This window comes from Staurois parvus, unplaced genomic scaffold (assembly GCF_062004578.1).
Source record: "Staurois parvus isolate SC_StPar_1 unplaced genomic scaffold, SC_StPar_1.0 ptg001451l, whole genome shotgun sequence".
In the NCBI taxonomy this organism is placed as follows: Eukaryota; Metazoa; Chordata; class Amphibia; order Anura; family Ranidae; genus Staurois; species Staurois parvus.
The window spans coordinates 1,015,555-1,029,150 of NW_028319247.1; the positions used below are offsets into that span (position 1 = coordinate 1,015,555).

General features: G+C 45.9%; 1 protein-coding gene across 1 annotated transcript in view; it reads left to right on the forward strand.

The window, feature by feature from the left end:
* Nucleotides 1-13,596, forward strand: part of RIPOR3 (RIPOR family member 3) — a 138,672-nt gene that overhangs the window by 113,879 nt on the left and 11,197 nt on the right. The window contains exons 12-16 of the mRNA XM_089662271.1: nucleotides 1,566-1,695; nucleotides 2,906-3,496; nucleotides 7,639-7,781; nucleotides 10,092-10,230; nucleotides 13,168-13,303. Coding sequence (XP_089518397.1) covers nucleotides 1,566-1,695; nucleotides 2,906-3,496; nucleotides 7,639-7,781; nucleotides 10,092-10,230; nucleotides 13,168-13,303 — 1,139 coding nt within the window. The remainder of the gene's footprint in view (nucleotides 1-1,565; nucleotides 1,696-2,905; nucleotides 3,497-7,638; nucleotides 7,782-10,091; nucleotides 10,231-13,167; nucleotides 13,304-13,596) is intronic.

A 13,596-nucleotide genomic window follows, 5' to 3' on the forward strand; every position in this document is an offset into this window, starting at 1 on the left:
ATGTCCCCCAATGTAACAGCCAGAATAGAGGACGAGTGGGGGGACTGTAGTCTTTATGGTTTATCTATGGGTCAGTGAACAGTGTGTCGCTTGACCGTGATCTGCATTGCATACAAATATTTGTACATTGCACATTCACCGGCTCATGCTCCGTCTGATGTTTTTGGGTTGAAGCACGAATCAAAATGGAGAAGGAAGGGAGCCGTGTCTCCTGACGGCTGTTCTCATTCATGGCATTTAGCGGATTACATGAAAGTTGTCCTATGGTTTCCAACTTGCAATGAGAAAAGGCAGCTTGTGTTCCTGGCATCTCCTGACCACACTTACTAGTGAGCACTCCCAGCTGCTGGTCCTTGTGATCGATCATCCTTCATGGCTGGGGCCTGCTCTCCATCCCTAGCAAAAATCACGTCTTTTCTATTCAGTTCAGTATAGACTTTAGTTTCACAGGTCAGTTCCATCAAAACTGATATTTAGGGTTTGCTTGATTAGTGGTGGGGTTCAATCACGTCTGCTTTGTATTCAGGGCAGCAGAGATAACTCTGTTAGGATTCCCAGTGCTGCCCCAACTGCCATAGCTAATACAAGACCTAATGGTGGTGTCTTCCTGATGGGTTCTTCCGAAATCCTGTATCCATCCAAAATCTTTTTACGTTTTTAGGCAGAGTGGGGAAGAATTTAATTTATCCACCAGGTTTTATTTCTGTTTGTCCTTTGGGGAGATTTTCCCTCACTTCCTGTCCATGTGACACCTGTACCCAATATTGGGGAGAGTGGTTGTCACCAGGACAGAAAGATGGAAAGTGCAATCAGGAAGTTCTGCTAAGAGTGTGTTATTGTCTTTGTACCCAGTGGAGAGATTTTACACCATTTCCTGTCCTGACAGGACGTGAAGTGAAATCTCCTTAGTAGAGGCACACGTAATAACACATTCTTAGTAGACTAGGTAAAAGTTTGAAATTGTCCTGGTATCCCACGGACAGGAAGTGAGGACAAATCTTCCCAACCGGGACCCATGTGGCAATAAAAACCTGACAGAGGAGATAATTCTTTCTTACGTCACCTGTAACAAAAGGTAAATATTGGCTGGAGTTGGAGAAATAAGGAGACCAGTGGGACTGTGACATCCTCGGTCCAGAAAGCATGTGGTACCTTCACATGGACTATATGTGATGATGTGGAGATGCAAAGCCCTGCATGGGAAATTTAGGTACCGACACCTTCAAAATGTCTAGGAAACCATGGAAATACCACAAACTGACATACCAGATTTAGGTGGCTTTTTCCTGTAAGGGTCACATTTCCTTGTGTCTCCCCTACCATTACTTTACATGTAGGGTAGAGTAATTATTATGCTCCAACTATATAGCACCATCATATTCTGCAGTGTTGTACAATCTGGGGAAGTCACATGAAACATGCAAAGGTTTACATAACCTAAACTGTGAAAGAAGGTTGAACTCAAGAGCTTACAATCTAAGGGACATGAAATAAGTTTTGAATAACTTTTCTGAACAGAAATTTTCCATTGTACTTCCTTCATTGGTGTTTTGGTTTATCCTCAGCCCATTTGACAGCAGCAAGGTCCTGACTACACCTGGAATGAGCAACAAGCTCTCATCAAGCGCACGGAGAGTGTCTATGTACCACTGGACTCCACCCAACACACCCAGCTTCCGCGACAAGTTCTACCTTGTGAGTATCATCAGTGGTTCTGCTCATAGAGGCGGTGGAATGCCACACACTTTTGCGCCTAAATAAACCAGTTTTGTGCTCTGCCATTTTTTTTTTAACTTAAGTCAAGCAGATAATAAACAAAAACACCAATGAATACAACTGTCTACATGTAGCTTGGATGCAGTTAGTATAAGTACCTGAGTCTTGATATTAGCCACTTGCAATCCTCTGTACAGCAGCACTCAGACTGGGAGAGGAGGGGGCAACATTAGGTCTAGTCAGGTGTCCTGAAAGCACATGAGCTGACAAAGAGCATGCTGACAGGAGAGAGTAGAGAGCTGACCTCATCCATCTGTTGCTGCTTCATCACTGTCCAGTCCCACAAATCCAAAGGATCTGCACACCGGAGAAAACTCAAATATTGGTAACTTTATTCATCCAGACAACATCAACAGAGAATCCCCACCTGGAGCCTCCCAATAGGCTGGACCTAAAGTGACAGTAAAAGAAAAAAAAATGCCCCCCTTCCCCCACGGGTTTAAGTCATAATGTACTGGGTAAGCACCTCACACTAGCACATTATGACAGACTTGCCTGTCATAATGTGCCCTTCAGTGCTGTGGTGTCAGCAATCCTGTATGTTCTGTGTGCCTCCATCTTCATTCCGTTTGAATGGCCAGGCCACGATGACGTCACTACCACACATGCGCACAGGAGTCACCATGGGACATTTCGGGGCCATTAATGCACTCTAAGCTGCACATGTGCGGCTCAGTGTACATTACAGCTGACATACATGGAAAGTATTTATGACACAACAGACCTATAGGTTCTCTTCTGTCATAAAATCCCTACCTGTCAGCAGTATAAAACATGGGTTTTATACCACTTTAATTGTAGAGAGATTAGGCCCAGCCTTGTGGGTGAGACACGTCAGTGGAGGAGGTCCTGGGTAGGTACTCTCTGTTCATACTCAGCCTACTGTCTGGCTCGGTGAAAACAGAAAGTGAGGGAAAATCTCCCTAATGGGTACAGAATTAGGAAAGACTATCAGAATTGATATTTTCTATGAAAAAAAGATGGAAATGTAATATTGATTTTTCATCAATACGTTCCTAAAAACTGGTCTTACACGATAGTACATGTTAAATGGAAGACAATGTAATGTACATAATGTTTTTAGGTGTTTATTAAATGTTATGCTCATTGGGTTTTGTCTTTCCTCCAGCAAAGTGACCTGGACAGCACATACCCATCCCTGGATAAGGATATCCAGACCCCGTATATACTGAGCTACCTGGCCAGCAGTGGCCTTCTCAGGAGCCACAGAAGTGTGGAGACCACTACAGAACTGAACAGCGTAGAGAGTCTAAGGAACCTGGAGGAGAACGAGGACGAGCCCACCTCACATCCCAGTCCACCGTCCTCATGTGGGGACACCCTGCCTTATTCTTCCACCCCAGAACTGAGAAACACATCACACCCCGACAGAGGCAATCAACCGCAGAGCCACGAGACTCTGGACATTTTAAAAGAGACACCCAACCACTATACACACCAGACCATGAAGCCCACACGGCTGGAGTTTGACAAAGACACCACAGCAGAGTCCATAGGAGAGAGCCTAACCAACATAATCCTTCTAGAAGAGAATCCGGAGGACGAGGAGCAGACGTCAGGAGGTGCAGAAAGTGACAAGAGGGATTCTTTAGCAAGTCGGTTGGAGGAGGTCCTTGACCTGATCAGATCAGAAGATGTCACAAGGCAAAAGTTGAAGGACATGGAGCAGTCAGTTCTGAGCTTCAGTGAGAGAGTCAGGGTAAGGGTGACTCAGGGGTGCCTATAGTCCGCCTTTAAAAAACGGAGGGTGACTATGGCTGCCTCTGAAATAATAATATTGTTGTTGATTCAGGATTTGATTATAATTCAATCACAGTGTTCTTGTTATATGCTAATTCAGTGCTCAAGCATTGCTCCCACTCCCACTCCGGGCTCTTACAGATGACTGGTAGTAGGGTGACTGTTGTACTCTTATAGTTGTTGGTTCTAGATGGACAAACCGTCCTTTTCATGTTCTCCATGCCAGTCTTGAAAGGTTGCCTAGAATATATGATTTTGGTAGTGTGATTTGAAAAGTAGCTAAATATTTAGGGCTGTGGAGAGGGGCACTCAAGACAACCAGCCTTGGGGGAAAGGAAATATAATGACCTTAAATTATCAAGCTGCAATGACACTAAACAACACTAAAGCCACACCTGAATAACATATTATATTGACTGAGAAGCCACTTTAGCATGCCTTAAACACACTTTAAGGTTCCTTAAAATATAACCAAAGGCAAAACTTCTTTTTAGTTTTGGATAGAGTGGAGAGGGATTAGAACCCCAGTCAGTGTTTATTGCAGTCTGTGCCACCTTTAGGGAGATTCATTCTCTTTATTTGTCCTGTTTACCATTCTCATTGAAAGTGGAAAAAAAAATTCCCAAATATTGGGTTGTCCCCAGAAAAGTAATAGAGAGGAAATCTTCCAGTGAAGATACTACTTGTGATGACCTGGGGGTCCCCAAGGAATTCCCTTAATTTGCAGGGATTTTTTTTCACTTCCTGTTCGGCTATGGGACAGGAAGTGAAAGGAAATCTCCCCAATGGCCCGCAGATGGTGAAAATGCTCTATCCAAAATGAAAAAAAAAAAATTTGCCTATAGTTCTGCTTTAAGTACTGCTTGAAGAATCATGGCTAGTGACTTCCGATTTCAGCATTGCGTGATGGAGGCTTCCACCAGTGTTTATGTTTAAAGCAATATGTAATGGGATTGTTTGTGTTAGGTTGAATTCCCTCATGCACTACGCATGTTTACTTTTCATTAACAACAAACCAAACGCCCACACTGCCATCTGAGGGGGATGATGACTGAATCTGTGATAAGGCCTCGGTGATGGCGCAGTCTTCCTGCTGGGATCTGTCATATTCTCAAGTCATAAAATTGTCTTTTTTATTTCATCCAGCTCAGCATGCAGCTTGTGCTTTAGATGTAGTTGGAGATTGGTTGGCTGCTTAACCCTTTTATTTCTTATCCCTGTCTTGGGGTTCTGCATGCCTGTCATTGCCATGACAAGAGGAATTACACTACTGGATTCTGAACGTATTCTTCTTAATGGTTAATGAAGCAGGAGGAGTGGGACTCCTTGGTTTGGTTTCATAATGGCAATAGCAAGGAAATAGGAAGCTGGAGAGTGACTTCGCTTATGGGAGTCCACCCAAAAACTGATCTAAAACAGGAGCTTTTCTTTAAAGGAGTAGCTGATAGCAACCAGACTTTGCCAGGTAACGTTGGTAAGACACCATTGGCCAGGTAAAGTTGGCCAGACACTATTGGCCAGGCAAAGTTGACAAGACACCATTGGCCAGGTAAAGTTGGTCAGACACCAATGGCCAGGTAACGTTGGTCAGACACCAATGGCCAGGTAACGTTGGTCAGAAACCCTTGGCCAGGTAACGTTGGTCAGAAACCCTTAGCCAGGTAAAGTTGGCCAGACACTATTGGCCAGGTAACGTTGGTCAAAAACCATTGGTCAGACACCATTGGCTAGGTAATGTTGGTCAGACATCATTGACCAGGTAAAGTTGGTCAGGTACAGTTGTGACCAAAATTATTCAACCCCCAATGCTGTAAAGGGGTTTAGGGACTATAGTGTACATTTGGAATTGTATTCAGAATCAAATCCTACAAGGACGTTGTAACTACCCAAATGCAACTAAAATTACATCAATTGTTTATGTAATACAGTAGTAAATGGTTCTTATGTGGTTTCTTCATTGCCACAATTATTCAACCCCTTAAAGACTACCACTCTGAAGAACAGAGGTTCATACAGGTGCTTTCCATCAGGTATTGAAAACACCTGTGGATGTCACCGAGCAGCAATCAAGCATAATAAGCACCAATTAGGCAGCTTTAAAATGACTGTGATACTCAGCTCCTTCTAGACATTTACTGGTGTGGTTACAAACATGGTGAAGGCAAGAGAATGGTCCAGGAAGACAAGAGAAGAGGTGATTTCTCTTCACAGGAAGGGCAATGGCTATAAGAAGATTGCAAAGATGTTAAACATACCAAGAGACACCTTAGGAAGCATCATTCGCAAATTCAAGGCAAAGGGCACTGTTGAAACGCTACCTGGTCGTGGCAGAAAGAAGATGCTGACTTCGACTGCTGTGCGCTACCTGAAGCGTAGAGTGGAGAGAAGTCCCCGTGTGACTGCTGAGGAACTGAGAAAAGATTTGTCAGATGTGGGTACAGAAGTTTCAGCCCAGACAATAAGACGCACACTGCGTAATGAAGGCCTCCGTGCCAGAACTCCCAGGCGTACCCCCTTGCTGTCTCCAAAGAATAAGAAGAGTCGACTGCAGTATGCCAAAAGCCATGTGGACAAACCACAAAAGTTGTGGGATAGTGTTCTGTGGACTGATGAAACAAAATTAGAACTGTTTGGGCCCATGGATCAACGCTATGTTTGGAGGAGGAAGAACAAGGCCTATGATGAAAAGAACACCTTGCCTACTGTGAAGCATGGTGGAGGGTCAATCATGCTTTGGGGCTGTTTTGCTTCTGCAGGTACAGGGAAGCTTCAGCGTGTGCAAGGTACCATGAATTCTCTTCAGTACCAGGAGATATTGGATGGAAACGTGATGCAGTCCGTCACACACCTGAGGCTTGGGAGACGTTGGACCTTTCAACAGGACAATGATCCCAAGCATACCTCCAAGTCCACTAGAGCATGGTTGCAGAGGAAAGGCTGGAACATTTTGGAGTGGCCATCGCAGTCACCAGACTTAAATCCGATTGAGAACCTCTGGTGGGACTTAAAGAAAGCAGTTGCAGTGCGCAAGCCTAAGAATGTGACTGAACTGGAGGCCTTTGCCCATGAAGAATGGGCGAAGATACCCGTAGATCGCTGCAAGACACTTGTGTCAAGCTATGCTTCACGTTTAAAAGCTGTTATAACTGTAAAAGGATGCTGTACTAAGTACTAAGATTGAATGTCACTTGGGGGTTGAATAAAACTGATAATGCTGTGAGCACAGAAAAGACATTTGTGGTTATTTCATTATAACTGTTATGTTATATTTGTCTGACCTACAAGTGCCTCTTTAATGTAAATGTAAGCAAGATGACTGAATGATCAAAAGCAATGTCAAACTGGCCAAAACACTCAATTTCAGTGGGGGTTGAATAATTTTGGTCACAACTGTACCATTGGCCAGGTTATGTTAGTCAGACACCATTGGCCAGGTAAAGTTGGCCAGACACTATTGGCCAGGTAATGTTGGTCAGACACCTTTGGCCAGGTAACGTTGGTCAAACACCATTTGCCAGGTAAGGTTGATCAGACACCATTGGCCAGGTAACGTTGGTCAGACGCCATTGGCCAGGTAACGTTGGTCAGACGCCATTGGCCAGGTAACGTTGGTCAGACACCATTGGGCAGGTAAAGTTGGTCAGGCACCATTGGCCAGGTAAAGTTGGTCAGACACCATTGGCCAGGTAAAGTTGGTCAGACACCATTGGCCAATCCAAGCATCGCCTGCACATGCACCACTGCCGATCCCAGTGAGTTTGGCAGAGGTCTACCATTGAGCTACCGGCCCATCAGTGAGCACCCTAAGGCTGGCCATACACATATTGCTTTTTGGTTATTGCATTCAATCCGATGTAAAGATTCAATCTTCCATAACTTGACTGAACTAGTTTCTTCCCGATGAGGAATAATCTCAAAGCGGTAATGGACAGAAATAACTTTGCAACAATTTACAGAAACATTTTGTCCACCATCTTCCATTTGTCTTCTAGAAATCTTGCTGTGTGTGGCCAGCCTTAGCGCAGTTGAATGCGGATTGGTGTCCGCTCTGTCCGCCTTAATTTTCTAAGATTTTACATTCGTATTCCTACTTTCCTGCAGATGAGTCGCACCGTGCACCAGTCGCGTAGCTCCATGGACAGTTTGGCGGTGGAGACGGTGCTAGAAAGTTTTGACTTCCTCAATACGGATTTCAGCGCAGACGACATGTCGGTATTTGGCAGCATCCGAACTCACAGCAAGAGGTAAAATACACATTGTGTCTGTGTAGAGGCTCCAAATATGTGTAGCATTTCCTGTGTGTGGAGTTGGGAACCCAAACCAAGTCTTCTCTGAAGGATTAAATAATATAGATCAGATGACTGATAGCCATGTAAACATTCCCATAGTATCATACAACACCATAGGGCTTCTGTGCGACTTACCAATGGCCACTGACTGAAGAATCCAGAAACCAACACCCTCCCAGGCTATGGGGTCTGTTTATAAATCTTCTCCCACAAGATTTACACAACCTTCCAAAATATTCTAAATTCCTGTTTTCAAATGTTGATAACATGCTTTAGTTTGCGGTCCAAACTTTATTGTCCTTCAAATTTTAGGGGGGCTGGAATGTGGCCAGGGGGAGTAGAAAATATCCTGCTGTCAATGGGAATAAATAGTGTCTCCTCTTTGGGAAGAGTACTGTCCAATTGTTGGTGTCAGTGGGAGGAATAGTGCCCTATCGTTGGTGTCAGTAGGAGCAATAGTGCCCCATCGTTGGTGTCAGTAGGAGAAATAGTGCCCCATCGTTGGTGTCAGTAGGAGAAATAGTGCCCCATCATTGGTATCAGTGTATCACTGGGAGGAATAGTGTCACATCATTGTTGTCAGTAGGAGGAATAGTGCCCCATCATTGGTGTCAGTGTGAGGAATGGTGCCCCATCATTGGTATCAGTGGGAGGAATTGTGTCCCATCATTGGTATCAGTGGGAGGAATAGTGTCCCATCATTGGTATCAGTGGGAGGAATAGTGTCCCATCATTGGTATCAGTGGGAGGAATAGTGCCCCATCATTGGTATCAGTGGGAGGAATAGTGCCCTGTCATTGGTGTCAGTGGGAGGAATAGTGCCCCATCATTGGTATCAGTGGGAGGAATAGTGTCACATCATTGTCAGTAGGAGGAATAGTGCCCCATCATTGGTGTCAGTGGGAGGAATGGTGCCCCATCATTGGCATCAGTGGGAGGAATGGTGCCCCATCATTGGTATCAGTGGGAGGAATAGTGTTCCATCATTGGTATCAGTGCGAGGAATAGTGTCCCATCATTGGCATCAGTGGGAGAAATGGTGCCCCATCATTGGCATCACTGGGAGGAATAGTGCCCCATCATTGGTATCAGTGGGAGGAATGGTGCCCCATCATTGGTATCAGTAGGAGGAATAGTGTCCCATCATTGGTATCAGTGGGAGTTATAGTGCCCCATCATTGGCATCAGTGGGAGAAATGGTGCCCCATCATTGGCATCACTGGGAGGAATAGTGCCCCATCATTGGTATCAGTGGGAGGAATAGTGTCCCATCATTGGTATCAGTGGGAGGAATAGTGCCCCATCATTGGTATCAGTGGGAGGAATAGTGCCCCATCATTGGTATTAGTGGGAGGAATAGTGTCCCATCATTGGTATCAATGGGAGAAACAGTGCCCCATCATTGGTGTCAGTGGGAGGAATAGTGCCCCATCATTGGTGTCAGTGGGTGGAATAGTGCTCCATCATTGGTATCAGTGTGAGGAATAGTGCCCCATCATTGGTATCAGTGTGAGGAATAGTGCCCCATCATTGGTATCAGTGCGAGGAATAGTGCTCCATCATTGGTATCAGTGTGAGGAATAGTGCCCCATCATTGGTATCAGTGCGAGGAATAGTGTTCCATCATTGGTATCAATGGGAGAAACAGTGCCCCATCATTGGTGTCAGTGGAAGGAATAGTGCTCCATCAGTGGGAGGAATAGTGCCCCATCTTTGGTGTCAGTGGAAGGAATTGTGCCCCATCTTTGGTGTCAGAGGAAGGAATTGTGCCCCAACATTGGTATCAGTGGGAGAAATAGTGCCCCATCATTGGTGTCAGTGGGAGGAATACTGCCCCATCTTTAGTGTTAGGGGGAGGAATAGTGCCTCATCATTGGTGTCGGTGAGAGGAAGAGTGCCACATAATTGGTGTCAGTTGGAGGAATAGTGTCCCATCTTTAGTGTTAGTGGGAGGAATAGTGACCCATCATTGGTGTCAGAGGGAGGAATAATGCCCCGTTGTTGGTGTCAGTGGCAAAAACTATGCCCCACTGTTGCTGCCAGCAGAGGGAATAATGCCCCAAGAGATGGATAAAAGCAAACAATGGGTCGCAGTTTGAAGACCACAGCTTTAGATGAACTACGTAGGTGATATTGCAGCATATCTGAGCATTGTCACTATAGGAATATGAAGGCTCCACAGTTCTGCTTCAGTGTCTGCCTGTGTGTGTGGCTTGTGCAGATTACCTCTGCTGACTATTGTGTGCCTTTGCATGTGTGTTCCAGCAACGGGACCATCAACGAGTCCACTGTTCGGTCCTTCCCTTGTAGCACTGAAGTGGAACGCGCTGGACAGAGCACGGGATATGAGGACCTGGACAACCTCCTGTCCATCCACCTGGAGATCTGTAAAGCACTGCTGAAGGTAGGTGACCTCTGCCCAGTCTTGGATGTTACAGGTGGAAGGTTGTTTAAATGTTATGTTTTATAGAGGGCGGAGCTGTTGGCAGATCATATAAAAAAAATGTTATATGTTACATTTGAAGGAAAATAAACACAAGCAAAGGTGATCCAGGTGATTAGCAGTCCATCTATTGACCGCTTAGGGTGAAAGTGCTAGCCCAGCCTACATGCAATCAGAATCCGATGCACTTCTTCGAGCTTTATTTTCTATTCTATTTTGTTTTGTTTTACTCTTTTATTTTCTACTGTATTCTGTTCTCTTCTGTTATTTTCTATTCTGTTCTTTTTTCCCTCTATTCTTTTCTGTTCTTTTTTCCCTCTATTCTTTTCTATTCTGTTCTTTTTTTCCCTCTATTCTTTTCTATTCTGTTCTTTTTTTCCCTCTATCCTTTTCTATTCTGTTCTTTTTTTCCCTCTATTCTTTTCTATTCTGTTCTTTTTTTCCCTCTATTCTTTTCTATTCTGTTCTTTTTTTCCCTCTATTCTTTTCTATTCTGTTCTTTTCTATTTCTTTATTTTCTCTTCTATTTTATTTTATTCTTGTTTTCAAATTTAAATTGGTTTTTGAGTTCGAAGTTCAGACGAATTTTGTTTTGTTATTTCAGATTCGTTTGAATTTGTTACTATTGTAATTTGGATATATCCAAATCTCTGAATAACGGAAAATTTCGGAACGAAACGCACATGTCTACATTTCCCCCCTCTAGTCACCGCTGCCACTCTCCTCCAAACAAAACCCCTCTCCTCCCCCCAATTCCTGCAAAGAGAGAGCAAGATAGTGAAGTACTAACCTCTCCAGAGCCAAGCCAGTGTCTTCCTTCCTTGTGCGGGAAGCCTACACCCTCCAGCAGTGCGCAGCCTCTTTGGGTTCCATGGCGGAGTTTCACTAGGTTCCCTAGGCGGTACCGACCCCTCCCCTCCTTGAAAATTGCTGCCCTAGGCAAACGCCTTGTTTGCCTTGCAGTAAATACGCCTCTGGGTATGCTCCCTAGGGACCCTGTGAGGTGCTTACTTGGTTCTGCCTACTCTGCATTATAGAGATCCTCATTTATAACTTTTCGAGTGGAATTTCTGATTTTAGCACGGGTCCTGTGTTTGCGGGGAAACATTAGTAGCTCAATGACTTCTCACATTTGTTCTTTAAACTGACCTATGGGGACAGTCCCTATGGGGTTTTTTTCCCCATTGGAGAATAGTCCTCTCTCCAATCCTCCTCTCTCACCCCTCCTCTTTTTCTCACCCCTATGGAGAACCCCCTTCTCTTTCACCCCCTCTAATTTTGTCACCCCCTCTCTTTCTCACACCCTCTCTCTTTTACCCCCTCTAACTTTTTCACCCCCTCTCTCTTTCTCAGCCCCATCTCTCTCTCCCACCTCTCTCTTTCTCAGCCCCTCTCTCTCACCCCCCTCTCTTTCTCACACCCTCTCTCTCTCTCTATCCCCCTCACATCCCCCCTCTCTCTCACCTCCTCTCACTCTCTCACCCCCCTCTCTCACGCCCTTTATGCTTTCTGACCCCCTCTCTCTCACCCCCCCCCTCTAACTCTCCTCTCTCTCTTACATTCCCCCTCTCACTCTTACATTCCCTCTCTTTCTCTCACCCCCCTCTCACTTTCTCACCCCCTCACGTTTTCACTCCTCTCTCTTTCACCCCTCTCTCTCACCGCCCCCCTCTCTCTCTCACCCCCCTTTAACCCCTTCTCTCTCTCCCCCTTCTAACATCCCTCCTCATGCCCTTTTCTCTCTCAGCCCCTCCCCCTCACCCCCCCCCCTCATCCTCCTCTCTCTCACCCCCCCCCATATCCCTCTCTCTTTCTCACAGCCTCTCACTTTCTCACACCCCTCTCCCCCTCTTTTCCCCCTCTCACCCCCCTCTCTCTCACCCCCTTTTCTCTCTCACCCCCTTCTCTCCCATCCCTCCTCTCTCTCTCACCTCCCTCTCTCTCACCCCCTCTCTCTCACCCCCCCCTCTCTCTCTCTCGCCCCCCTCTTTCTCACCCCCTCTCTCACCCACCTTCCTCTCTCTCTATCACCCCCTCTTTATTTAAGTTAGGATTTACTGGCTTAAACTGGATCTGTGGTGATCTCATCCTTCTCACATTCCCAAAGTCACTGGATATCTAGTCTTGGACAGTTTTCACTGGACCCCATTGAGAGATTTTCCGTTTATTCCTGTTGAGGTGACAAGTGTAACATGTGTGACAGGACCAGGGCTTTCTTTCTGCCGGAACGCGGCGGTACTGCGTTCCGCCACCTTTTTCTTCTTGTCCCCGCTCACCGACTGCCTCTGCAGAGCTGACAAGCTATGCAGAGCAGCGAAAGTGACAGGTGCCGGACGCGGCTTGTTTATGTCATGCTTGCGCGTGCCCGGCACCTGTCACTGCCGCTGCTCACAGCCGGTGAGCGGGGACATGCACGCTTCACCCCCCCCCCTCTACCGCCAGCGTGTAAACATCGGGGGCGCGCGGCCACCCCCATAGGAAAGGTGTATCTTAGTACACCCGGCGGTGCGCGCTGACGTCATCACGCCCTCTGCTCGTCGATCCTACCATAGCGCGGATCGTCAGCATCAGGTAAGGAGCGGCGATACAATTTTTCTCGCTTTTCTTGCTAATGTGGGGGGGGGCAGTGTTACTCGCTATTCTTACTAATGTGGGGGGGGGGGCGGTGTTAATTCCATACATTTACTTTTATAGCCCCTCCCAAATTTTACTTGCATTCCTGTTCTCTAAAGGGGTGGTCCTAGGGTTTGATGGGGGCGTGGCCAGGTTTGGGTGGGGGAGTTCCACCACCTTTCCTCTGAGAAAAAAAGCCCTGGACAGGACAAATAAGGAGAATGCATCTAAAACACAACAGGGGTTCTAACCCTCCCACACTATATCCCTTGTGGTTTATTGCAGAAGCTGACGTCCCGAAACACTGCGCGGCTTATACAGAACCATCTTGTGGAGGAGCTGTGCTGGCAGAGAGAAGTCCTGCAGGATTTGTCTATCATCTATTTCCAGAAGTCGGAGGAGAAGGTGTCTATAGAAGACAGTATGTATGACCTTCCCTTCCTTATCACCTCACCTTTTCTACCCAAAAACAAAACTGTAATCTGTTGCATCTTACCATAGTGTCTGCATTAGTTTTCTTTTATTTCTTTATTTTCACCTGGTGATCCTCATTCACAGAACCTGTGGAGGAGCAGCATTGTCACCTTAGGACAAAATTAAAGGACATCTCCCCCTCTCTCTTTCTGCATATCGTAGAAGGGGGGGATTTAACTGGGAGCAAGATATCTGCCTATCTGGCCAACGTCTATAACCCTGGTCTATGATTTGCAGTCC